This window comes from Poecile atricapillus, chromosome 6 (genome assembly GCF_030490865.1).
Source record: "Poecile atricapillus isolate bPoeAtr1 chromosome 6, bPoeAtr1.hap1, whole genome shotgun sequence".
NCBI lineage: Eukaryota > Metazoa > Chordata > Aves > Passeriformes > Paridae > Poecile > Poecile atricapillus.
The window spans coordinates 16,930,455-16,957,788 of record NC_081254.1 but is presented as its reverse complement, the minus strand read 5'-3'; the positions used below and the strand labels follow the sequence as shown (position 1 = coordinate 16,957,788).

At 42.9% G+C, this 27,334-nt stretch overlaps 2 protein-coding genes and 1 long non-coding RNA gene across 7 annotated transcripts in view; 1 reads left to right on the top strand and 2 right to left on the bottom strand.

The window, feature by feature from the left end:
• The window catches only part of LOC131580338 (dual specificity protein phosphatase 13-like), a 23,552-nt gene extending 1,570 nt beyond the window's left edge, over window positions 1–21,982 (bottom strand). Inside the window, exons 1-5 of one of the 4 annotated variants that reach the window (XM_058841404.1) lie at window positions 21,534–21,982; window positions 19,181–19,212; window positions 15,735–15,937; window positions 2,014–2,209; window positions 668–888 (exon numbers count right to left, since the gene is read on the bottom strand). In XM_058841404.1, coding sequence (XP_058697387.1) covers window positions 668–888; window positions 2,014–2,162 — 370 coding nt within the window. In that variant the 5' untranslated portion in view covers window positions 2,163–2,209; window positions 15,735–15,937; window positions 19,181–19,212; window positions 21,534–21,982. Of the gene's footprint in view, window positions 1–667; window positions 889–2,013; window positions 2,210–15,734; window positions 15,938–16,697; window positions 16,817–19,180; window positions 19,213–21,533 lie in introns of those variants that run through there. The other 3 variants (XM_058841403.1, XM_058841402.1, XM_058841405.1) reach the window with 3 other exon arrangements.
• On the top strand, window positions 16,938–26,279 carry LOC131580339 (uncharacterized). Of its 2 annotated transcripts, XR_009277847.1 has the most exons (4): window positions 16,938–18,140; window positions 18,679–18,807; window positions 21,981–22,101; window positions 26,063–26,279. It is a non-coding gene; the product is annotated as an uncharacterized LOC131580339 (long non-coding RNA). The 2 variants fall into 2 exon arrangements; XR_009277848.1 differs by lacking the exon at window positions 21,981–22,101.
• Window positions 24,912–27,334, bottom strand: DUSP13A (dual specificity phosphatase 13A). Its single transcript, XM_058841401.1, has 3 exons — window positions 26,789–27,334; window positions 26,289–26,506; window positions 24,912–25,259 (listed from the first exon to the last, which is right to left on the bottom strand). The coding sequence occupies exons 1-3, from the start codon at window positions 27,229–27,231 to the stop codon at window positions 25,060–25,062; spliced, it is 861 nt and encodes a 286-aa protein (XP_058697384.1). The 5' UTR covers window positions 27,232–27,334; the 3' UTR covers window positions 24,912–25,059.

Here is a 27,334-nt window from a genome sequence, read left to right as displayed (position 1 = left end):
ATCCTGCAGCCAGAGTCAGAGCAAACTCTGGAACAAATGGAAATTATGATAACTAGGCCATAATCCAAACTCTGCTGACAAAAATTCAGCAGGCTGCAGGTCAGGCTCGTAGTTTTTGACTTAGTTCATTAACTTCTGCTGCTTCTCTAGCTTAATAGACAGGCTGAATAAAGCTCCAATTCTGTGAAGTACTTGAGCGTGTGAAGCATTCGAGCCAGCACCGAAGTGCTGCTGCTCCCACAGGGAGCAGGAGCAGCATGCAGGGCAGGATCCCCAGCTGGAGCCCCTGTCAGTGTGCAAGGGGTGGGAGGGTGTGTGGAAGCACACAGATCCTGCTGATTCCTACAGGATGGGCCCATAGGGCAGCATCTGCAGCGCCATAACCTCTCCCCTTCCCTCTACACTCTGGTCCCAGAGCTTGCCCCTCTTTCCACCATGCTGGGCTGGGGGCAGCCAGTCTTGTGCAATTCCTGGGGACCTGGCACAGCCACCTTCCCTGCAGCACATGGCACAGGCACCCTTCTCCATCCTCTGCTCAGTGGTTCTGTATGTGCTGCCTTGAACCATATGCTGATTCTGAGCTCTGTTGGTGCCTGTTACTGCAATGAAAAGTCATTTGGCTTGTGTTGAAATTTCCTCACAAAGCTTATCTTTGCTTCTCTCTTACCTCCTGAAGAGTTTAAGGCCTTGCCTATGAAATTGGCAGCATCATAGAAGAAGACACTTAAATTGAAGGAAGGATCATCAAATGCTTCTACTCCATAGTACTCTATTTGCAGATCTGCATAATATTTGGCTCCCGTGTTGATGCTACATGGTCCATCTGCTGCATTAAGGATATGAGTAATGTTGAGGCTTTGAAGTGTAGTTTTGCTCCTAGCAGCCCACCTGTTGAAAGACATGAAGGGCACATTGGCAACGTTCCTAACATTCTGCAAAAATAGCATGGTTTAAAGTTAGTGCCTGCTCCCACTACGGAAGGATGCAGGAACTGCATCCTGCTTTCAGAGGAGCAAATTTCAAGAAGCACATAGTGCTTTGTGCATGAAAAATGTGATATGGAGGTGTGGAGAGCAGCGGGAGCACAAACTTGCCAGTGGGATACTGTCAGTTAAGCAAATGCCTCCCAGCAGTTAATCCCTGCAAACATGGCTTACTGTATGAAATGGTCAAGATTTTCCTTAAATATTTGTGTAGGAACTTTTAGAGCTAATCTCTCACTGATAATGTGCCTGGTCTCAAGAGTGAGAACTTGCACAGATGCAGCAACACCTTGTTCCTGGTTTGGACATGAAGTCGATGCATTGTGTTCACCAGCTAGAACAGCCCCACTTCCCACCATAAACTAGGACTATAGGCATTTTACAAAATTCTGAACCTTAACTGATATATTCATGAGGAGGAGGAGCTGGGAGAAATGAGCTAATGATCCAGGTAATCTACAGTAATCCAATTGGAAGGAAATAGCAATAACTATTTTTGTTCACAAGAATAAGGTATTTGCATGAAAATTCCTGTTTGATATTTTCAGTTTTATCATCTTTGAAAGAAAGCTTGGATTTGGAATGTCAGGATGGCTATTGCACAATTAATTTGGGTCTTCCTCCTTCTGGATCTTAATCTTGCTATCCCTGTTTGAGGGTAAGGGCTACTGGCCTCTTGTCTGCTGCCTTAGAGAACAGTTTCCAGGCCACATAATACATCTCAGAATTTGCATGAATTTGGCATGGGTTCTTTGAGGACTTTAGTCTAGAATACAAATAATTTTTACCCTGCCAAATCCATGGTGGATCAAAAAACATAAAGAGCCAAGTCAGACACGCTATGAGTAAGCCATCATTTTGCATGTCATGTTTTTCTTGACATCCAAGCTCTTTACATCATCCGTTTTGGAAGCCTGTATCACAAAAATATTCCTGAAGATCCAAAAGCTGCTCCCCAGTGTACCACACCCTTTCCATTCCTCTTCCCAGGGACTGATAACAGCTTAACAATAGCCCCACGTGTTCTTACTCATCTCCCAGGTAGATATTTGGCCAGACTTGGTCCACATGATTATCAGATCCTCCTCTGAGCCACAGGAGCTGCTGGAGGTCTGATAGTGCCGGTGTTTCATAGGAAGTGCTGCTGGTCAGAGATGAAGAGTATCTGGTGTGAGGCATCTTGCTGTTCCCTTGTATGCACTCAGGCTGTATCAGAGACAGCTTTTCTGAAATGAATTGAAAGGAAATTTTCATACAGAAATACTATTCCCTAGAAAGTAGACCTGTTCATTACCCTCCAAATAGGATTACATTATTAGAACTAGTCTGTGCAGCAGGGCCTGCAGGTGTTGCTAAAAGCATCTAGAGAGCAGGACTGATTCAGGGATAGGGCTCTACAGGCATGTAATTTCTCCCCTGAGAAAGCAGCATAAGATAATGTGATTTAATTTCTCGTCAAGTAACACTATTGGTAAAGAACATCTGCACCACCTGAATGCAGACTGGATGAATCTTGTAGGCACAGATATCATTTCTCTTTTTGTTGAAGAGCTACCAGAGTATTTGTGTACACTTGATTCTGATTAGTTAAAACCAGAAGTTTTTGAATACATCATTAAACTGACTGATACTTACAAAGCTTCTAGGGCCAAGGAGAAAACCTTAGGTTGTGTATGGGAGAGTCATCTGTATGGTGTATGTGTACACACATATAAACATATAAACAGTGTGAACATACAATTTTATGTAATTTATAAATGATGTATTTAAACACACCTACACATACATATACATGTACATACATACATGTATACATAGCAAAGGATTTTCATGTGCATATAGAAACATAAATATATATAAATGTCTGTATGTATAGAAAGAGAAATTGAGAGGATTTGAACTAGTTCGTTCTCTCTCAGTTGAATATCCCTGGACACTTAGTGATGATGGTATTCTTGTGCCTGCCTGTGTCAATCTCTCCTCTGGGAGCTGTTCCACTTTGTATAAATAATGTGATAGCTACTTCCCTCCAGAGAGAGGCCATTTCTCTTGTCTGAGGGACAGGGTACTTACCCAGGATGTGAGAAAAGAGAGCATTTCTGAAACTATAGAGCTGAAGTTCTGGTGTTGTTGTCCTGTTGAGAACCCCATCTAGGGCTCCATCACAGGTCTGTGAGATCACAGACCTGTGAACCCTCGCAAATCATGCAGTGGAATACGGGCAAGTCTTTTGCAATGTTGTTTGCTGGTTTAGACCCAGCAAGCCCAGGCCAGATGGTTCAGCTGGAAGCAAAGCTCAGTCAAGAGTAAGATATCCAAGGGGTCCCTTCTCTGAGACTTTAGGAACAATTCTCCTGCCTAGATCTCATTATTCTGAATTGCTATAATCCTGAAAACATTCATGAGCTTTGTTTGGTTCCTTGTTCTTGCTACAGTCATAATCAATGTTGAGGGCACACTAGAACTCTTCCCAAAGTAGGGTAAATGGTGTTTATTCTGATATGGCATCAGCTTTCACTCTAATGCCTGAATGCCTAAATCTAAAGTTTGGGTTTATTTTCTCAGCAATTTTAGAAAACAAGTGCAGATGAGGCCTTCAGAAGTCGTCTGGTCTGTCCCCTGCCCCACAGCAGCAGCAGCAGCCATATGGATGTTGCTTCTAAAACAACAGCTTTGTCCATGTATGTTATTTTTAACAGTGTAAGTTGATTTGGGGAATAAGCAGAAAACAAGGAAGAATATATTTTTGCTTGCAGAAAAAGAAGTGGAGTTGATGTGAGGCATATTACTGAACATAGACATTTATTTTTGTGACCTCAGTCTAAATTTGTTTCCTTCGCCCCTTCCTCCCTCCTCTTCCCCACAAATGTTAAGTGCAGTTATAGCTTTTTGTATGTTCCAATAAGAAAGAGGTCTCCCTAGGGTAACTACTTAATAAGCAAGATATGAAAAACACAATAAAAATGATGGGAGACATAGGAGAAAAAAATGACTGGTTTTACTTTTAATGGTGGAGGAAAAGAACTGCAGGGAAGTAGAGAGAAATATAGAGATAAAAGCCTACGAATTTTTCAGGGCAGATAATATAAGATTAAGAGCTTTGGTAAGGGAGTATGTTGTGCAATCCTAGCCCAGATTAGCATGAAGAATAGCACAGAAACAGATAATGTGCATTGCCCTACAAATTTTACTGCCTTGTGAAAGTCATGCACTGTGCTCAAGAGCTACTGCCGGCATCTTCATGATGACCTGTTTGTACTTTCACCGACACAGAACATTAAGCTGAAGTAGTAAAAGAAAATCAAGAATAAGATAATACAGCTTCTACATCAGGAAATTCATAAGATCACAGGCTCATTTTCAAGGAGTGTGGCTGACTCTGAGTTGCTGCAAATGCTTAAGGGCTGAAGTTGTGGAGCAGATGGGTACCAAACTTTCACTTCTGCTAGATCCTGCTGCTTTAAATTTCTACTGTAGTCTCTCAGTTAGTTACAGTAATGGAGATGGTCAGCAAAGAGAATTAAATTGTATGGCCTCTTGTTCAAGACCTGATATTGAGGAGGTTCTCCTAGAATTAAGTCATTTTGGTGCCAGTGACACTTCACAGGTGATTCTGGCCTTGGCAACCAGGGAAATGCTGTGCAACAGAGCTCCTTTTCATAGAGCAATCCTCTTTCCAAAAGGTGTGCCAACATTGTTTTATTCACATGCCTAATGTCAGATAAGTGAGCTCCTTGTGTCAACACCAGCATGGCTCCTCCCAAGAACACTGCTCCTGCTTGCACTGCACTGGCCTTGAAATTGGATTGCTCTGCAGGGCCTTCAGGGTAAGCTTGGAAATAGCTATAGCAGATGATTAGACTAATGAGGAAAGCAATATGAAATTTTTAATTGAAGGCCAGGGACTTTGGTGAAGGCTTCCCCCCACCTTCTACTTTAAGATACTGCAGAGGTAGCAGAAGTGCTGCCACTGATTACATTTCTCTAAGCTTCTTCCTCTGGGTGGCTCCCAGAAGATGCTCGAGCTGGAAATAGTGACAGCAGGAGGGCAGGAATCCCTGTACCTGAGGGAAAAATTTCTGTCTTACAAGGTCACTAACATTTTCTGCAGAGATCTAGACCATGCAAGTTGGATAGGATTACTTTTCTTTTACACTGTACCCATCTCATTAGCTTTTTTCTTTCTATCTATCTTTCTCTCCTATTTTTTTTTCTGCTTAAAGGTAAAACAACAGAACAAACAAAAAAGTCAACCTATGGGAGACTTTTGAGGCTGGACAGAGATTTTAATGGCAATCCACAAAATCGAAGGTAACACACAATCTTTAAAACTGTCTTGTCATTCTGTATCATTTCCCAAACACCTGGAGCACTGGGCTATACCCCAAATGGCCAGGGCCAACTTGGCTCCCTGTCTGGGCTGTGGAGCCTGAGTTTCCCCCGTGGTCCAGGACTTGCCCTGGAGGTCCAGGCTGGATGTGGCCGTGGGTGACATTGCCTGGCTGCAGGGAGCACCCAGGAAAGGCCCTGGGTGACTCAGTGCTGTCTGGATGCAGCTGGGTGCAGCTTCTGAGGGACCCAGTCATGCCAGAACCCTGTCTACAAGAACCTAGTGGAGCTTTGCATCCCACCAGCATTGTCCAGCCACTTGAATACTACAGTCTGCAAAGCCTTTTTTTTTTGGTTTTTTTGTTGTTGTTTCTGTTGGTTTGTTTTGGGGTTTTTTTTCCCCGTTCTCTATGGTGGAAACAATTGCCATTTCATATTGAGCATCTCTGGTGAAAAGGAAAAGAAAGGAAAAGAAAGGAAAAGAAAGGAAAAGAAAAGAAAAGAAAAGAAAAGAAAAGAAAAGAAAAGAAAAGAAAAGAAAAGAAAAGAAAAGAAAAGAAAAGAAAAGAAAAGAAAAGAAAAGAAAAGAAAAGAAAAGAAAAGAAAGCCCATACAAACCCCCAGTGACTTGAATTGGCTAAAGCATTTAACAGATTTGTGTTGCATCTGCAGATTCCAGGGGAAAAAAACTCACCAAAGTTTTGGGGGTAAAAATGCAAACACTCCAGTATTGTAGATATGAAATAGTTAATTTTGTTATTTAAAAAAAAAAATCATTCCCGTTTTTCTATTCAGTTACTTTGTTTTGGAATTTGTTCTCCTACGTTGCATAAAATATTTTAAAACATTAAAACAATATGAAATTGCTTGTTCCTGGTTGAGAAAAATATTTTATTTCATTAAAAATGAACACAGACTGAATAGCCACCTATTTGTCTAGCCCAAATTTTCACTTCTGTAACAGGGCCTCCTGCCATTTTGCCATGGTTGTTCCCTCATTTCCTCAAGATGGAACTGAGATGTAGAGAGATTACATTAATGTCTGGAGTCCCAAGAGGAGTCTGGCAGGGCATTAGTTGGATCCAAATCATCTTTCCTCTTTCCCTTTTGCTAGCACCTTCCTGGCTGGCACACCTCTGCCTGTGTTACGCTGATAGCCGGAATGGGGACAGGTGTCTTTCAGTAACAAGTCCTTACATGAGATTATTGAGAGCCTCAGGCACAGCAGGACCTGTGGTTACTACAGTAGCACAAACACTACCTAACAATAACATGATGCAGAAAGCTCCTGCAGCCAAATATCCTAAATTTCCTGTATCAAAAACCTGACAAACAAAATAGTTCAAAATTCAAGAGCATGGGGTCATAATTCATGTGGAAGGAAAAAAAAAATAAAAAAGGAGCTTGTTGATGCATTTGAAATTGCTATCTAGTCTGTTTTTTCTTCTCTCGTCTCTCAGCAAGCATCTCTGCAGTCATCTTTTACACTCTTTGCTCTTTCCTCTCAGGTAGTGTGTAACTCTAAGGCTCTTTGTCCTCCTGATGGAAAATTCCAGACGGAAAGAAGTGTGTTTCACAAGGAAATGATCATGTTAGTGGAATTAATCTTTTAGATACTGTAATGTGAAATACGATCTTCCTTTTTGTTAAGAGGACCCAGTCTGTGTCTCTGCACTTTGGTCAGAATCTGACGCTAAGAGAACCCAGGAGTCTCTTGAGGTGGAGCTGAAAGCTTTGTGTGCAGAAACAGGCACATTTAAAAGCAATAGCAAAGTTAAAACAGCCAGATGGGAACCTAGCAGGCAACCAAGAGGGGAACTCTGTGTTTTCCTTGCAAGCCTACAGGGGCTTGTTTGCAGGAATTAGAATCTCTCACCAGCAGTTCACTGCAGCTCTAATACCAAGCGGTATTGAAAATGAGAAGCAGGTTATGGCTGATGGTTTAAATGAGGTACCTACGGGAATTTAGAAATGAGATCCTGGACTTGTCTTGGTGTAGACTGTGCACATGGCAGAGCAATATTGCTTTCTTGGCTGACTGCATCATATATTATGGCCTTTTATTTTGCCCACAGTCAAACAGCGGGGAATAGTAGAAGTTCATTGCTCCAGCTCACTGTTCAAACTCTGATCTGCCTCACCAGAAGCAGTGTCCCTGAATAATGGAAAGCAGAATCGGTCCCTCAGCCTCAGTGCGGGTACTGCGGCACTGTATAAATGCTATTGCCATTATTTCGGATTGAAGAGAAAAGCAGAATGTACAATTAAAGCTCTGTTTCGTTCTGTTTTTAAGAGAATTTACTAGCTGGGAAAGATGCCAGATCGAGGGCTCTGGAAAACGCAGCCCGCCCTTCAACCGCAGTGTCAGGAAAGGGCAGGAGCAGCCCTGCAAGCCTCCTCCACGGCTTCCCCCGGAGCCCAGCCCAGCCCAGCTCAGATTGCAGATGCCCCTCACCCTACACTGGCAACCGTGTTTTACAGGGTGGGAGAAAAATCTGAGTCTTCACACCTCTTCAGTGCTTGGTCTCCCTCCTGACATCTCCATTCACATCCGGCCTTGTACATTTATGATGGGGGCCTCTCACTTCTCCAGACTGAGCTGGAAGGCACCAACTTCTGCTTCCAAGGAGCCTGAGCTGGGCTGGAAAGCTAAAGGTTCCTTCCTCTGTGAGCCCTCCGGTTCCTGAGCTGGGCTGGAAAGCTAAAGGCTCCTTCCTCTGTGAGCCCTCCTGTTCCTGAGCTGGGCTGGAAAGCTAAAGGCTCCTTCCTCTGTGAGCCCTCCTGCTCCTGAGCTGGGCTGCCCATGGTGCTGGAGGGGCTGCTGCCGCTGCCCCACAGGAACTGTGTCCACCGGGGAGAGCAGGAATGCACAAGGCCATTTCAGTAGAGGGAGCGATCTCTGGGCAGGGCAGGTGGAAGCAGTCAGCCTCAGGCAGGGTTTGGATAGCCAGGGGAGCTCCTGGTGGTGAGCAGGTCCCAGGTGAAGTGGGAGGACAGGGGGATGCATGGCCAGACACAGGAGTGCAGGTGGAGCCCAAGCACTCAGCTCAGAGGGGCCCCAGAGTGAGGCGGGGAGCCCCAGCGAGGGTTCCCAGCAGCCCCATCCCAGGTCACACAGCCACTGTCGTCCTTGGACAAGGGATGTCCCTGAGAGGGGCAGAGCTTGCTCCACTCAGTGGGCTGAGCTTCACTTGTGCCTTGCTAGTTTTAGGGGAGAGGGTGCTGCTTTACAGAAGCGATCCTGGAGAGCAATTCCTCTTCTTTGCAATGTAATAGATCTGCACATATTTTCCCAAAACTCTTATAATTCCAAGAGGGTAGAACCTTTGTGTTGCCCCCCTCCCACCTCCCCCAACCCTCCTATTTGAGTCACGCAGCCTAGGAACAAGCACTTGCCCACGCACGTGGCTAAGACTGCAGGAAAGGATGGCTTAAAAATGGAGGCACTGGTTGGAAAAATGGGGAGTCCTGCTGGCAGTGACAGGTCATGGCTGTGGCATGATGCCAGCTTTTACATCTGCAGCTTTCAGATTCAAAAGAGATAAAAAAAGAAGTATTACCTTAGCAGCTGGCATCTCTGAGCTATGGAATGAGCCATTCCCAGCAAGACAGCGCTGCCCTCCACAGGCTCCTAGCACAATTTCCGACTGTCTGTGAATATCTGTCGAGCCTAGGATGATGCTTTCCCTTCTATTTCTCCTCTGGGGAAATTTCTGTCTAGGGTACCACAGCTAAGAATTCAAGCCCCCCAAAACTACTGATTTTTTTGATTCATCTCAATTGCGCTCATGCTTCTCTCTGAATTAAAATTATCTAGTCTTAAGTCCTGCTGCCAGCAGCCATAACTGTGCTGTATGCTGTAATCAGGGGAGCACACAATCACCATGCAGCTAACTGCTTCTAATAGTAGAAACTTCACTCTAATCTTATATAACGCCAGTAATGGAGCAGAGAGGCTGTGGCTTCTGAGGAGCTTAGACAGAAAGCTTTCTTGGGCAGCTCATGCCCTGAGGGCAGAGAAGCTGCAGCTGCAGTGAGAGCAAGAAAAACAAAATGACCTTGATATTGATAACAGTTCAGTGAGTGCTGTCACAGCCAGTGCTGTGCCAAGACTTCATTGGTGTCACAGGCTGTCGATAGGTGTAAGTTATGGGCAGTTCTGATAAAAATGGTGTCAGAGGCCAGACTGAGAGAGAGATGTGGGGAAATAATGTCTTGCAAGCTTCAGGAAAGACAAACAAGGATGTTAATATATTGCTATTAAAAGGGGCTCCAAAGCACTTGCACTTCTGCAGGCAGTATGGATTTGTGTGACTGTGGATTAAAGGGGTTTTTTTCTTCTCCTTGATTTATTCCTCAAATGATTTTTATCTGACTGCTGCTGTCAATACAAAATTGACAATGCTGTCAAGTTTGCAAGATTTCAGAATATTTGAAGGCATGAGAAAGGGGTTTTGATATTCCTCAGTCATTTGGCAGGGGTAGCTTTGAGCTGTCTCTCCCTGCACTTTTAACATAAGCAGTGAAGTGCTCTCCTTGCTTTGCCTTTCTCGAAAGGGTACATACAAAAAACCTTAGCACCTTCTAAGGTTCACAGAGCTGTACAAATTCTTTGCTATGGAATCAAGAGAAAACTTCAAAACTCTACAATGGAAGATCTATTTTGGCACTTGAGTTTTTCAGGCATATCATAGAGCATTTCAGCAACATTCTCAGCTCTGTTGGGGCAGAGTGGAATGTTTTTATTTTTAGAATTTTTTTTTTTTAAGTGCTGACTTTAAAATAATTTTTTTACTTTGATAAGTCATCTTTTAAGGAGAGTGACTGTCACAAAGGAATTGACCAATGATGACTAAAGGAGATACTAAGACATAGAACTGGGATTTCCTGTCTCTTGCAAACTTTTGATTATGTGTCTGATGAGTATTTGCTCCTAATTTCTTCTTTTAAATTTAAAGAAATAAAACTGTGAGTGGTTTTTCCTCTGGCTGGAGTTTGCACCTCCCTGGTATCAGGGTGCCAGGTAAATCAGAGCAAAGAAGGAACTGCCTCATCAGGGGCTGTGGGCAAAGCAGGGTGTGCAGCTGCCTCTCCAGGCTATGAGGGATGAGGGGTCAAGGGCAGTGGGGACATGCTGCTGCTCCATGGAATGCCCAGTCCCAGGGTCACTGGGAAGGAGTTTCCCTGCCTGGACCTGCTGCAATATCTCTGTGAGAAGCAGGCAAAACTGTGCTGCCCCACTCCTGAGACTGAGCCTATGCCAGCCTTGCAGTTGGTCAGGCAGGGCAGAAGCAAGGTTTGTTTTGTGTTAGCAAGTTTTTGGAGAGTATTTTCACTTTATCTTGCCAGGTTTCATGCTGTTGTTTTTCTGATTGTGTTTCATGCTGTGGCTTGGTGTGGACTGTAGATGGATGGCAAGGCTGGTAGGTAGGGTGATGGAGGGGAGAAGAGCCTCCAGCAAAGCAGCAGCCTCCAAACTCCCAAGAGGGAGTGCTGAGCACAGGTAGAAGGAAGGAGCGTGTCCTTGCTGGAGGTTGTGCCTGAGATTTGAGCACAGGTAGAAGGAAGGAGCGTGTCCTTGCTGGAGGTTGTTCCTGTGCAGGTGGTGTACAACAGTTTGGGAACACACCACAAATGTAACATTTTCCCAAAGCAAACCTCCTTGCCTCCAGCACAGCCTTGGGAAGGCTGTCCTCTGCTTGAGAAAGTTGCTGTGAGCAATGCTCAGGAATGCATTAAGGACTGCGACATTCTCAGGTACAATGGCAATGGAAGCCACCCGTGAGCTATAAATAGCACTAACATCCTTTCTCTCCAGTGCCTGGCATCCCAAGCAGTCATTTTTGCGGGTGCTAGTGAAAATGAACAAAGCTTTGAAGAACATTTATTTACACTCTCTTTTCAGGCTGGAAATATTCTTAGTAAGTAGTGACTAGTTTTTCTTACTGGCTCTGAATTTTGCATTTATTCTAAGGGAAAATACCGGCATTTTTTTACTTTTGAATTTTTTTTTTTAATTATCATATATAATTTTCATATTTTTACCTCAACTATGTGGGAAGACCTATTGTGGCAGGAGAGTTGGGATCAAAAGTATTCATTTTCAAAATCTTCTGTGCAATTGTAGGAAAAGGGGAAAAAACCACAGGAACCTAGATTCAGTCATATAAATCTTATATGCATTTTTAACAAAATAATGAAAATATTTTGGTTTAAAGAATTAAGCAAACAATGCAGGATGTTTGGGCAGGTTTTGTGGTGTTTACATTGAGACACCAGACAGCAATAGTGGTTGCAGTAAAAGGAAAAGCTTTACATACCTATCAGACAAGATCTTCCTATGGTTTGATAGGAAACAAAGATGGCTTTCTTAAGGAATTATGAAGACCTGAGAGCAACACTGGCAAAACAAGAGCCTTTTCAAAATATTTACGGTTTACTTTATGAAGTCTTGTCATAACATAATAAAGTCTCACCTGTTATTTAAGTCTCCTTTGCTCTGTATAGACAGCAGAAAACACAAGGTCTACAAAACAGACACTTTGCTCTGAGAAAACCAAAGAACTTCTGCTACAAGACCAACTAGTGGAGCTAGAAGAATTAGTCAAGCTTTTAAATATGCAAGAGGGACTGTATTTTTTGCAATGATGCCAACTAATTTAATTATAGATTAGACTGTTTTGCTGACAACCCTTGTCTTAGGCCAGCGGGCAGCTCTGCTGCTAGTGAAACGCTGTGATTTTTCCTGCTGCCACAAGATGGCAGGAAAAAACAATGTTAGAGGATTTAAAAATACACAGCCATAGGCATCGCAGGACGGAATACACTTCCGACCGGCATTTAAAGGGAGAATTTACAAGAAACTGCACCTTAGATGGAAAAAAAATGTGAAATGTACGGAGTTAATTAGATTGGTATTGACCTGCGTGTATCCATCAAAAGACCTACACCGTATCTTTTCCCATGCAGTTTTCCTGCATAAGAAAAGCCTGTGACAGTGCTATTTTTTTTCCTTTACACTGTGCAGTTTGGCCTGGGTTTGTTCTGCTGGCAAAATCTGTTGTACAAACTAGTCCAAGACATAAAACACTCACCTAAAGTAAAAAGCAGGGTGATTATTTTAGTCTTTTATACTGTCTGCTTCCAAATATGGTTCTCTTCCCATTCTCTGTTTCTCCAGCCATGGTAGAAAAAGAGCCAAGCTAGAGGACACTGCTCTGGCTTTTGGGAACAGCGGGAGACATGAGGGACAGCAGCCGGGCAGGAGGAAGCCTGGGTGCTAGCGGGCTGTTGCACTGTGTTGCTGGGCTGGGCGGTGGGGTCAAATCAGCGTCCCCCCATGTTCTCCTGGAAAACTGACCCTTCAGTGCAATGTGTGTCACAGGAGCTGCTGGGGCTTTGGAAGAGGGCTGGGATGGAGGAGTCTGTGCTGTTCATGCTCTCTCCCCTGTTGATTTCAGTTCAAATACTTTTCTTAAAGGAAGTAAGCCCTCTACATGAGCAGAAACTGGTTTGGAAAGTACAACCAGACTGGCTGGAGCCTTTGAGTTATCCAAAGGCACTCCTCCTCAGCAGCGAGTGTGGTGGGTCCCCTGCATTCTTCTGACAGATAAAATAAAGCTGTGGAAAACTCACAAAGATTATTGTGTCAGTGGCAATTACCAAGAGCTCATTAATTGGTAGAAGATAATTCTGAATGGCAGCACTGCAGAGACCCGGCAGGTCCGGGCCCTGGTCCTGGGCCCTGCCACACCACTGCTCCCCAGCATGGCCTGGCCTGGCCTGGTCTGGCCTGACCCAGCACTGAGACATCCCTTCCCTCACTGGGACATCCCTTCCCTCACTGAGACATCGAGGACATTCATCAGTAACCTTTGCAGCTCATCTGGAGAGGGGACAAAGCTCATGGTCATGTCAGCTGTGCTGCCCCATGGCAGTGGCCTCCCCAGAGCTCCTCTAGCACCGGCCTGCTCCTCACCCATCCAACCTTCCTCCTCACCCATCCAGCCTTCCTCCTCAGCCTGCTCCTCACCATCCAGACTTCCTCCTCACCATCCAGCCTGCTCCTCACCCATCCAGCCTGCTCCTCAGCTATCCATTCACCTTTCTTTCTCACCCAGCCTTCACCCCTCCTTTTCTTTTTTTCACCCCACAGCCTCAGCTAACCTCCTTGGAACTGATGGAGGCATGTTTGGGTCATGAGGACAATTAAGGACTTTTGTGCTAGGACCAGTTCTTGTGTTCAGTCTGTAGTAATTAAAAGTATCAAGAGGTTTAGAAGTAGCCAATCTGTTGAAAGCCAGAAACAGCTGTCCTGTTTCTTATGCTGGCTTCCTCTAGACTCTACTCTGCCTGATGGAGAATGAATAACTAGCCAGCCCTTCAGTCCAACCTGCACTGGCTCTTTTCCACCTGTCTTATGAATGCTCTGTCTGCACTGCTCATTACTAAATTCTGAATTCTGAATATATCATGGGCACCAAACATCCAGAATCTGCCTCCTAGGCTGGCAATACATTTGTCACTATGAACAAAGATTCATTTCACAGTGGCAACATGGAGGAGAATAACAAGGCATCACGAGTGAAGAAGCAAAAGCAAAATGCTTAAAAGTGCTGTGGTGATGAGGGAAAAGAACTGATGGTATGGACACCCATCACCTGGTCAGGGACACCCTTGCCCCATGAGATACTAACAGAGATCTCAATGCCTTCACACCTTTCCACTCCGGATTCTGATCCTACTTGGCTTTTTAAGGTATTCTTTATTGTATTGCTTCCTGTGGTAAGATTACTTTGGCACCAGCTTGGTTCTGCAGTTAGCAACTTCATTTTATGAAAAAAACAAGTGATGGAAGGTCTGCAGCTGCTGACAACACTACAAGAACACTGCCAGCATCCAGGAGCTTTCTTTTGCCCTTTGGCTGCCCACCTCTGAGTTATGGGGTCCCACCTGCTATTTAAAGGTAGATTATGCCTTCCTTGATATTAATAGGTTAAACTGAGCCCAAAATTACTTTGAATGTAGCTCATGCAGGACATTCTACAACCTGGGTCCTTTTGCCAGGCTTTCAGCAACTGATCATGTAGGTCAAAACAGCTCCAAGGTATGCTTAATCCTGCTCTGGATGCAAGGTGAGCAAGCCTTTACACATTGAGGTGCTAGTAGATATGTGTGTATGGGGAAAACAACACTCTCTAGACACCCGTTCCCCTTCAGTACTTGAAAGGAAAATCCTCCCCTTTCAGCACTAAAACATTAACTGCAAGTGTCAATTTGCTATCTATTTTAGAGAAAACAGGTAGTTTATCCACAAAGCAAGGGAAAATTCAGAGCTGTCCAGGAATTTGAAACCACTGAGTAGAAGGGATTTTCTATTTCTTTTCTACTGGGTAAAAACTCTATCTGAGCTTTTAATTTTTGTTCTGTTGAGCAAGGTGTATATGCCTGAGAGGGAACAAACATGTGCACATCAGCTCTGAAGGGAGGAGGCCCCTGCACAGGTGACATAATCACACTCGTGGTGCTGGATCAGGTCTTGAGAGGGCTACACTGATCTCTGCTCTTCTGCCACTTTTCACTATTGCCACAAGTAAGGGCTGAGATTGGATGAGTCAGTCTTAACCTAAAAGATCTAATCTGATCTGAAATGCAGGGGCCCATAGCTATGTGAACTTATTTGGGCCCTTCTCTCTATTTCTGAGACTGTCAGGCACAGGAAGGTGATTGCTGACTGTTGGAACAGAAAAATGTGTCACAGAGCTGGGGTGCTTTTCTTATCCTGACTTACTTAATGTCTGTCCCACCTCCTTCTTCCATGAAGATGTCTGTCATGTCTGTCCCATTTTCTGCCTTTCTAGGGTCATAAACAATAGTGATTACCAAGTAACTTCATCTCATCCCTCTATTAGCTTAACCATTCCCTTGATGGATCACAGACTGGGTAATGACAGGAAAAGTCTCTGTCATTAAAAACTCAAACTCCCTCTGTTTTCAGAGGTGCTGGAATGGTGATGGAGCTCCCCCTGCACACAGGCAGCCTTGCCTTCTGCCTGGTTACATGTTTGCCAGGCAGGATGGTGCATCTTGACTTTACAGCTGCTCTATGTGGCTACACATGCTTTCACAGCAGGATGTATGAGCACCAACCACCCCCCTTGCAGAGATCTGAAAGAGTGCTGCCTTTTGGCACAGGAATGAGCCTGCTGTCCCCAGAGAACATAAAGACAAAATCCTGGCCAAAGAGGGAACCATGAGAACATAGCTAAGGTTATGACTTTGTAAATGTTTATCTTCAGTTTGTATTTGATGTCTGGATAAAAAGGTGACCAGTCTCTTACAGAAATGTAAGGCAGGTTAAACAACAGAGGGGTACAGAGCAGTTTTCTTGAGCTGCAGCACAGAGCATGTGCAGAGCCTTACCATTTCCACTTGTCACCTTTGTGGCTGATGGATACTTTCATGCAGTGTCTCTTCCTAACCCCTTCAGATCTGAGCTCTAAGTATGGTTGATACAGCTGTGCTTCTTTTCTTCTTCCTAAAAAGAATGGCTTTCCCTTTGTACTGTTTGCATTTTGTCATGCTTCTTTGGTTCACTCACCATTTTCCTCAGTTTGGTAAAGAAGCTATCCATGAAAACAGAATGGAAAAAAGAAAATTATCAAAGACAGGTTTTTTTTATATACACGGGGAAGAGATGTTTCAAAGTGAGTCTATCAGGTTATGTACCTAAGTATTATTTCTGCCCTTGAAAATCTTTCACTTACAGTGCTTAATTGGTCTGTGCAAATCCATTGCCAAAGAAGTAATTGGACATTTTTATAGAAGGATCAGAAACAAAAACACTCTAGGCTATTGTTCTAAAATTAAAAAAAAAAAAAAAAAAAAAAAAAAAAAAAAAAAAAAAAGGAATTATGGAAAGAATATGTTTCAGGGCATCATCCAGCCTCTCTTGAAACTATGCAAATTCACTTGGTGGTAACAACAGCAGACACAATGAAATGAGTTGTATATGATGAACTGAGATCTCAAATGTGATATTATGCAGAAGGTAAAGAGTCTGTACTAAATAAGTAACAGCCTAACGTGTTACCAAGGGGGCACTTTGATTTTGATGAATGTTAAAAGAACCTTTAGCCTTGAAAATAAAGAGGATAATTTCTCTCTAGGCAATGGCTGCTCGTGAAAGCCATAAAATAAGAGCACTGGAGCCCTAATTTTATAGTGCTTTTTAAATGATTTTCAAATGGTCCAGCTGCTTTGTGCCACAATAGCACAAGGCAGAGATATTTACACCAGCAATAACAAGCATGCATCAGCCTGCCCGAGCTGCTCTCCGCAGGCAGCCTGCAGGAGGTGAAACACACGTGGAAAGATGATACTTGCCAATGTGGATTGATCATAATCACACCATGGTCAGAGTGATCCTGGGAAGCCGCTTTTTCCCTCTGACAACTTGATTGTTTTCCTCGTCTGTGTGTTGCCTGCGAAGCACAGGATCTACACAGCTTCTATTCTGACACTTGAGAGCCTGCCAGCAATGTGTGCCTCTTGGGCCACACTGTCCTTGGCAGGCATCTCTTTTTGGAAATAGGAGGGCAAATTCACCCCTGGGTTACACTGCTGGTTCGGCGTGGGAGTTTCCACAAGGACTGGTGTGGTCCCAGCTTTGGTGTTCTGCATGCAGCACTGCATTATCTCCTCCAAAATGCATGCATGTGGCAAGTGAACGCTGGGAAAATGCTATGGCATTTTACCTTTGCATGTTTAAGACTTCAGTCTAAAACTACAATTTATTTTCCAAACAAATACTCTAAGATAAGAACTACCCTGAGGTGGTCTAGCTTAGCTTGCCAATTTGGGTAGTCATTTCAACAGTTAAAAAAAAGTTTCAATTTTTTTCTTTAGAGTCCCCTCTCCTTGGCAAGACATTGACAAAAGACAGGGTACTGGGAGAAACCTGCTCTCTGAACCAGCAGAGTAGGCTTTAAAGAGCCGTTCCTTTATGAAATATTCCATTAAAATTAAATAACTTGTCTCTTTTCATGTTCACTAGTGCTAGAGGCACAGCAATATTCAAGTAATAATAATTTTGGTGGGAACAGGAAATTTTGAGCATGAGAGAAATGTCTAATTTATAGCTGAAAGTTTATTACATTTTCAGTAATGCTCAGGTCCATAAAGCTGAGACAGAGCTGGTCAGAGGGCATGACAGAAAGTAGTTACCGCTGGAAAGTCCTCAGCCGTTGAGCATCTATTGTCACCAGGGTAAGAAAACTGTCTCACATCTGGGTGACTTCTTGTACAGGTTAGGAAATATTTTCCCCTTTTCATTTGCTGATCCAAATCAGCAAAACAAGTTAACATCTTTTTGTGTCCAGGGATATACTTAAGAGCTTTAATTTTAAACAGGGGCCTATTTTCCCTTGGAGTTGAGTTTTAAAAGTTTTAATGAGCAGAATGGACAACAAATTAGGAATGCATCCCAGAGGAGTACCTCGCATGATTGCTGCCTTCATTTAGCCAACTGACTGAGGAATGACAGGAGTATGTAAAATTCAGAAACATTCTATGCCCTAAACAGAGAGGAAAAATAGATTTGATGCCAAAGCTTTAGGTTATGTTCATCTTTGTCTCATATTCAGATTGTTTTTCTGACATTTCTCCTTGTCACTTTGTGCTCTTTTAATTTCTTGAGAGTTTAGAGTTTACATAGGTGTCTGCTGTATCTTGGTTCAGTATGTAAATCCTGCAGCATGATGAAATTGCTCATGACTGGGTAACTCTTTGGATAACAATGCCTAGAGGAAAGTGGCAGAATATCATAAGGTAAGCCAGCATAAAGGAAGCAGATCTGCTTTTTCTAAGAATAAGGCAAATAAAGATTTTTCCTTTCAAAACAGAAAGGAATACACATAGTGCTATTCCAGGCTGCAGGAATAGTGCCATAGCCACAGATTGCATAAGTTTGTACTTCTGCCTCACTCGCATCTCATCTCATCTCATCTCTGAGAGATCCAATTTACAGCAGCTGAGATAAAGTGGCCTCCAGGGTATTACCTATAGCCCTTTCATAAATCAAGAACCACTTTTTGTTACTAGAGATCTGAGTCCAGAAACAGAGGAAAACACATGGCGTTAGGCTTTGTAAATGGCCAACTGGCATGTCTCTGCAATAGCTTTTTGCAGGTTTTGGCTGTTTCTCAAACAAGAAAGTAATTATCTTTAGTTATTTTTGTTGTGTGTTCTGACAAATCAATACAAAAAAAACTTAAAAAAAAATTTTTAAAAATTGATGATATCTGACTGAGAGCTCAGAACTGTCTTCCCTTTTATAATTGCTTTTCTTCTTTCTCTCCTGCTACAGAAGATACATTCTGATGATTACTAGTACACAATGTGTGATCCTTGCCACTGATGTGAATATGGTTTTGTTGGTCACTCCTAATCTCTCAGGATCCTGCTGTTTTCCCACGTGCCAATGAAGACAATGTCTGTAAGTGGATAATTAGGCTTACCCAAGTGGTTGAGTGACATTTAGCTAATGCTGCTAAAGTAATTTGTGATTGCTTAATGTGAGTGCTGTGTAAGAGCAGCAATTTACCATCGGGACAGGGACTCACCATTTGCCCTTTTTAATGCACACAGAATGTATAGAAATGTGCAACAAGGTCAAAGTCGATTGTGTCTTCTATAAAAGCACATGATTACAAGTAGCTCAAGTTATCTTGTTGCCTTGTAATGTATTCCTGTCTGTAGAGCCCAGTGTCTACAACACTCTGAGACATTTCTTCCCCTTTGAGAGGTGTAAGAAAAAGTAAGGTAGTAGAAGAATGGTAAAAGGTTATGATTTCTGAATATACTCATACCTGGAAATGCAGAATTCCAAGTAATTTCACTTCTGAAAAGAAATAAATTTAATAAGTATTACTGACTTAAGTTAACTACAATCACACTGAGGACTGCTGGCGTAAACATCCTACAAAAATTCACTTCAGGAGGTATCTCAGGTCCTTCTGTAACTGGATTTGAAATATGTATGTTGAACACACTAAGATTTTAGCATAGCTAATAACCATTTTGCCTCAGCCTGCAACTGTACAATGTTTCTTTGCTGAAGATAGCCTTGTTAATCTGGTTAAACCCCAGTTAATAAACCTGCCTGCTTAATATCAGCATGAAGTTTGACTTCTACAGGATATTTTACATATTGTGCCCTCAGCTGCTTATTATGTAGCACTTCCGAAAACACTGTACCTTTAAACCCAAAGAGTCTTGGCCTTGGCCTTGTATATCAGCAATGGCTGATAGCCAGATAAGTATTTAATAATCAGTTTGTTGACAACTTCAAAGTCCTCCAGGATGAAAGTCATCATGTTAAGTCAGCCATCCCTACTTTATTTTATATTTAACTTGCTTAAAGATGCTGAACATCAGATTTCTGATAAAGGCATAAGGAGAAATATTTCTTATAAAATACAGCATTAATTCTAGATTGATCTTTGATTTCCAAGGAGCTGCTCAGAAACTGCACAAAACTGGTTCCACGGAAACAAGCAGTGACAATATATGGTACTGTTCTGGGTTATTTTAGCTCTGGCACAAGTTCTGATGCTGGCACGGGTTTGCTCAGTAACAGAAACATTCACTGTTTATTAACCACTGAGTTCTGGGTTGGGCCCTAGATACACATACTCTCTCTATTCCTCATTTCTATCTCATGAAGAGCCCATGAAATCTTATTCTCAGGTGTTGTTCCTATTTGTCTTATTGATGTTGGCGCAATAAAGAAAATTCCATCTGTAGTACTTGATCAACTTCCAGTTTCACTGTTTGCAGTCTGTAACTCATATTTAAGCTGATATTAGTGATCAGCTGTTGCATTAAGAAAGACACCTGTTTACCTTTTTATTTCTCTGAGCTGAATGTTCTCAAAGTTCATCCTTCCTTACTACACATACACACTGTTGTTATCTATATATTTTTTCATTTTATTCCCCACCATTTTTTCCCCCCTACAAGAGAGAATGTGATTGAAAGAAACATCCAAGAGTAGTTTGGAACATGTATACTTACAGGCATTGAAAGGGGGTCTTAAAACTATACTTAAAAGGCTGCCTAAAATCAAATGTTGCTGTTATCAGAACACAATTTCAGTGATTTTTGTCTTAAATCTTTACCTGTACTACCTGTCAGGCTCAGTTCTACAAATCCTTATTTCTGCATATGGTTCTAATAAGTAAAAGAGTTAATTTCCAAGTGTAGTTACAAGGTTTAAGTGGAAAGGCAAGGGTCGGTTTCCTGCTCTCCTGGCTGAGGCAGAAGTTCAGTGAAGCTGAACTCAGCACAGCCAGGCTCTGACCCCACTGTGCACAGGGTCACCTGCCGGCTGCCACGCTCCTGCCTGCGGCTCAGGGACATCAGGCAGCAGGCAGTAATTTGTAAAACCAAGTTTTGTAAATGCAGATTATTTCCCCAGAGTCCCCTAGCTCATTTTTTTGGCTTTGCTGTTTCATAGCTGAAAGAACAGGCACTTAAGCTGTAATCAGCAGGCAATCAGCAGGGTTATTAGTCACCCTACTTCTCTCCTGCAGGAATTATTGTAATTTCTAGATATTTCAACAAGTTTGCCACCTGATGATGGTGAAAAAACCCTTGTTTTGGCATAACACTGGGTACTAGGCATGTTGAGTGCAGATGATTGCATGCTTTCTCTATGCTTCACAGTGAAATACCCATCTGCACAGTTTTCAGAAATAGTGAAGTCTGCTGTCATTCAGAATACCCATAGATTTGTCAGAAATTTCAACTGCAAATCAAGTTGTCATATAAACAGCCAAAATCAGAATACTTTTTTATATGTGAATTTCCATTCTAGTTAAAATTACACTAAAAATGGTAAAAATCAATTATTGTTCAATTTTAAGGCTGCTCAGGATCATAAGTCTGTCTTGTGCTTTGTATGGTAAATGCTGTAGCATGAATAAAATCTGTGTATGTTACAAATTATAAAATCATACAAAACAATAGAGTCTCTTTTTAATTGTTTTGTATATGTAATTGTGCAGTAGAATTTTGCTTTCTTCTGTGCTAATATTAAGTCTATTTTAAGGCAATGAAGTTTACCAACACTAACTAAACTAAATAAAGTTGGATAACATATGTTAATGAGTACTGTATTCCCCAGCCCTTCAGAACAGCTCAGCCTCAAATAACACTTACATTGCCTATGCAGAGATTAGGCCACTCTTCACCCACGTGATTTAATTCCACCTTGCAGCTGTCCAAAATATCTGGCAGTTCCTGGGCAGAGGGAGTGCCAGGCTCAGAGCATTCCTGGGCTGTCAGGGTCTGTCTTCAGGTGCAGACCCTTTTGGAGGCCTCATGCAGAATCAGGCAGAGGAAGAAGGGCCTGCTGGAAGCCGCTGCTGTGGAATGCACAGGGGAGGTTTTTGCTGAAGCAGGCTCTTTCTGCCGCTTGATGTTCCCAAGCAGGTGGCTGACTCTAAATACAGCTCGCGTCTTGACGCCTCCCTGGATTAGCTCAGCACTATGTCCCTGCTGCAATGGGGAACAGCCAGAAAAATGAACGTTCTGCTTTAAGTGAATCTTATGCAAAAAAATGCTACTCCCGTCCTCACATAAGCTATGTGTGCTTGTTCCTGCCAGCACAGAGCTTTCCCTGTGAAAGAAATGTCAGTCAATGCAACCGAGACGCAGTCCCAAATGCCTCATGTGATCCAGTTCTAATAATAAGCTACCAGGAAAGAGGGGACAGCACAGCTTGAGGGTGAGTTCAAAATAAACACCACGAGAGCACCTGTCCTGGGCCTTACCCAAGGTTCATCAAGCCCACTGTCCTGTGCTTGACTATGGCTGAAAGTAGACGCCTACAGAATATAAGAACACACAAGCATGAATTATACTTGTGTATATAACAATAATAATAACAACACTCTCCCAGCTTCCAGCTGGCTGCAGTTTATTAGCTTGCTGATCTGGATGGAGTTTCCAAGTATTTGGTAACCCTGAATGGATTTCTGTCCCTCAGACTTTTCCAGCTGGCCCTTGAATGTCTATAGGTTTTTGCTCTCTGCAGCATCCACCCTCCTCTTGTTTCACATCTGATTTCTACTGACCTCATATGATGTCCTCAGTTCTTGTACTGGAAAATAAAATTAAAAGAAGTTTTCACTGGTACTCTGCATGGCTCCCTTTAGGTGACACTGTTTTTGTGATTGCTTTAAAAATATTTATGTCTGACAGAGCTGCGGCTGGGACAGTTCCTTTCACTTGCACCTTCTCCCATGGTGCGTAGACCCTCTTGAGTTCATTCAGAAAATGCATTTTCTGAATGAACTGCCACTGGGTAGGCAGTATTTTTCCTTCATTTTGGTTCCTTAGTCTAACTTGCCAAATCAACATTGAAAATACAGGTTTTTATGCTAGTAGAGGAAAGCAGTGAAGTACTAATGTCACATCATGTCATGACTTGGATTATGGATCGTGTAAGTGACAGGTGAGGAGGTCCCTTTTCCTCTTAGCACACTGCAGCAGACAATGTTTGCTGTTTTAAGAAGTTACAGGACTATTCTTCTGCTTTTGCTTATGTTGACTGGAATCCTTCTCCCTGCACAAATGTGCACTCAAAGTAAATCTGCATATAAAGAAGCAATGCAGACAGGCAGGAAATATAAGCAACACTGACTCCACAGATTAAAAACACTTCTATGATTTGACAATGCCCTTGAAAAAAGTTTCTACCTAATTCATTCCCTCCACTGAGATAAGTAAGTTGTGCTTACAAGATCACTACTGTGCCACTGGTGGTAAGGATGCCCTACTGACTCAGCTTCACTCTGTACTCTTCCCTTCTCTGCCCCTAGTGAAACAATACTCTCCCAGGATGAGCAGTATCTCCAAGAGCAGGTACTGATTTACAGCAGGAGCAGCTTTCACAGCTGTGGCTTTGTAGGACAGATGCTCAGAGGCATGCAAAACATTATCCTGATGGGGGGATTCCATTAATCTTGCTCACATGTGTCTAATTTTGCCCAGCCAAAAGCCATTAAGATGCATTATTTCACTCACATGAATTACAGATTTTTCAATGCCATGTCTTCAAAAGGTTTCCCTACTAAAACCTACTGTAATGTGAATGAAATATAAATTATAATGAAATGTTAAGTCATACAAATCCCTATTAATTTTAATGGAGAACTTCAAAGCACACAAAGCTCCTCCTCCACCACTCTGCTGCTTTGTGAGGTATAATGATTGTCCTAGCACTGTTGGGTTTTAAATGTGATTTCCTATTTGATCTTTTCACACAACAATGTCTTACCTTGTCTCATCAGTGGAGCTCTTTCACAAGTTTTAGGAAATCTCAACAGTCAAACTGTTGTCTGAAAGGATCTTAAATATACTTATTTTGCAAAACACTTGTGTACAGTGAAATAGGGAGGGATTTCTACATTCCCCTAAATGCTAGTCAGAATCATATGAATATGTCATAACCTCTCCACGAATGAAGAAGGAAATGTGATCTGGAAAGGCAGAGGTTCGACTCATAAGTCATCATTACATTAGGCTTCTAATAACCTTGCAAGTCTCTTCCAGCAAAGAACAAAATTATCAGAACTGATGCTTCAAATGCAAAAAAGCAAGTAGAAATGTATTTACTTAATCTGGCAGGGAATCTTTATAAGGTCAACTAATCAATAAATCCAACCAGTAGCAAAGGGCAAAACTAAATTTGATTATCACTTCATGGTTCACCACAAGGTAACAAGCTAATTTTCAGGCAGTGCAGCAGCATGAATTTCAAATGTTGTTGCTGTATTAAAAATCACATTGGTTTAGGTACTGATTAACTGGAGACAGGAAAAGTTACATCCTCAGAACAGCTTGAAACTAATTTGTATCAATTAGGCCAAGCCACTGATGTGTCTACCCGATATTAAACTAAGGGTGAGCCAAAGCCACTGACACAGAACTGATTTGGGATAATATGGAGTGCAAGAGAACTGATAAGTCCAACTTATAAAACGCTTTGAACACCTGACATATTCTTTTTAATGTCCTCAATATACTACATGATATACATTATCTTTTTGAAAACATATTTAACAAGACCCATGGGGTTTGCTGACCCAGGCTGCAGAAGCATCACAAACATTTATTCTGATGGTGTGGGTCCTGTGGCTTTCACAGTTTTCTATAACACCATAATATTTAGCAGACCACAGAAATGTTTCTGTAGGAGTGCCTGGGCTCTCAACAAACTGCCCCTGTCACATCATCAGGCCTGAAACAGAAATTTTTTCTTACAAGAATATGCATGTGAGAACTGTAACCAAACTGAGAAGGAGGATTATGTTACACTCCCAAGTAAAGGGGATTCAAATATCCTTTACAGATAGATGCAAATATTGAACTCGCCTCTGGAATGAGCAGAAACCAAGGACAAACTTGGTCTGTCTTAACCACTTCAGTGGATTCATCCAGTAGCACCACCCAAGGCACAGCAGTTCCACCCCGCACAGTGGTTACAGTGCTGCTGTTGGTTGTGCTGGTTTCGGAGGGACTGAGCTATCAGAATTAATCCATTTACCATTCTGTTGGCCTTTTTATTTCAATGCATAATCTTCTTCACTTTTGTCATGTGCACTGATCACAGGAAATTGTATATGCACAATGGCTCTGAAGGGTGAAACTCAGTAAAGTGAATGTAGATAGGGTGGCCTGTTCAGCAGTCTTTCCTTTCCCGTAGCTGAACATCCAGGTTTCGCAGGTGCTTCAGAAAACCACGATTGGGTGAAATCCATCGATGCTCCTTCACTGTCTTGATGGCTTCAACTAATGGGAGGTGGTGATTTATCATGAGATATGCTAGGACTAGAGAAGCTGATCTGCTTACTCCAACTGCACAATGTACCAATATTTTGGCTGGTAAAAAAACAAAAATACACCCATCAAGAGAAGCAGTACAGTGGATGAAATTTAATTTAAATGTTTTTCTTACTCTTCTGATAGATCTCATGAACTGCTAACAGTTAAGTCTAATTTACTATTGTTACACTCACTTGTATGAGAAATTCCATGAGACCCCAACCTGATCTCAGAAACACTGGTTTATCAAATCAAAGAAAACCCTCTGAGAGTAATAAAGCTGTTCGGTTTTGACCATGAGGAAAAGAAGACACATTAGTTTCAGGAGGCTTGCTTATGCAAGGAAGAATGCTAAAATCTGGCCTGAATGGATGGCACAGACACATTAGCCACCAAGAAAAATGACTGGCCTAGTACTATTGCATAATAAGGCAATTTGATACAACTGTAATTCTAATTTGAAGTCAGAACTTGTGATACAGAGACATCTCCATTAATGCCAGTTTACTCATGCTAAGAAATGGTCTTTTATGTAAAACACATTAGTTCATGTTTTATTGCACCACTGCCAAGAAGCTCAGTTTCTTGTGGAACTCACTGTAAATCTCCTTGGGTAAAAGTAAATCTTCTTGGAGGGACAGCCTTGCAGGCCCTGTTCACACAAGAAACTCATCTGCAATATATGAACCTCTTCGTACAGTTGGTGATTGCAGAAATCAGGATATCTGTCTTTTTATTAATTTGTTCTTGCAATAAGACACTCTCAAAAGAGGGTGTCTATTTCAAATGTATGTTTTTGATTCTCCCTTTTTGAATTAGCCTTATCTTCCAAATAATTTTCTCTCTCCTCTCGTCCCCAGTCTCTCTCCTGCATGGTTCATCTGTCTTGTCACATCAGTTTTTTGGGACCTCGTCAGAGCTACATCCACATACACAGGACTCCCTTTTCCTGCCACCCACCGTGCAGATGACCAGCACGTGGCAGGACACCATGTAGTGATTTGTCCACCACTGAGCTTTGTGGAGCTGACCTGTTATGTGTGGCTGCTGATTCGCATCAAAATGTAACCAACAATAATTTCGTACCTCCTGGTGTGTTCAAGGCATTGTGGATAAACTGTGCAGCAGGGAAAAAGAACTGGCTGATATCAAAGCTTGGCAGGTCATGGGCTGGTACACCATAATAATCAATGGTTGCTCCATAAAAGTCCTGGCCTCCGTGGCTGTATGCTGTGCCATGGGCAGCATTTAAAACATGGGTCACACCCATCTTCCATAAAATGAATCTATTGTGTGCTGTTACTCTAAGGAAAAGACAAAGACAAATCAAGATTGGTGCAGTGATGTTCACAGAGAAGAAGCACTGAGATTGAATCTCCAAACCATAGCTGGATCATCAACCCATGCATTTTTCTAAGGGCTAATCGAGAAGGGGATACCAGTTTAGTCATAATTTTATCTCGGAAATCGTGCTGTCTGCAGTGTAAATGACAGCAATTAGCAAAACTCTGAGCTGTCTAAAGCCGCACCCATGAGGCATACTAACAGAAGGTATGGCAGAGGTGTGTCCATAAAGCCGTACTTACAGGTCCCCTAAGAAGAGATTAGGCCATACTTCATCAACGTGATTGCAAGAGGGCCGCCCACTGTTCAGGAGCTGCTCGATTTCCTTAAGGGAGGGGACATCCTCCGGCCACGTCCCAGCGCCTTCAGGGTCCTGGGTGTCGGGCGCCTCTGTCGCAGCCATGCCGAGATGCAGGGCGGAGCGGCCCCGGGGCGCTGCCAGCCCCGCTCCGTGCCGGGCCGGCTGCGAGATGGGCTGGGGCAGGTGCCGGGCAGCCGGGCTGCCCCCGCCCCGGGGCCGGCCGCTCCGCACTGCCCCGAGCGGCACAGCCGCTCCAAACACATGCGGGTACCAAAGTGGGCATTGCTGGATCCTTACCGGCCCCAGCCTGCTCCTCTGGGCTCGTCTGCAGAGCCGCACCGTTCTGCCACACAGCAGCCTCGGTGCCGGGGACGTCAGCCACATGTGGCACAGCCCCTGCCCGCGGGACGCGCATAGCACTGACTGTGACTGTCCCCAGACGTGTCTTCCACACAGCTGTGGCAGTCAGCGACATCTGGGCATTCAT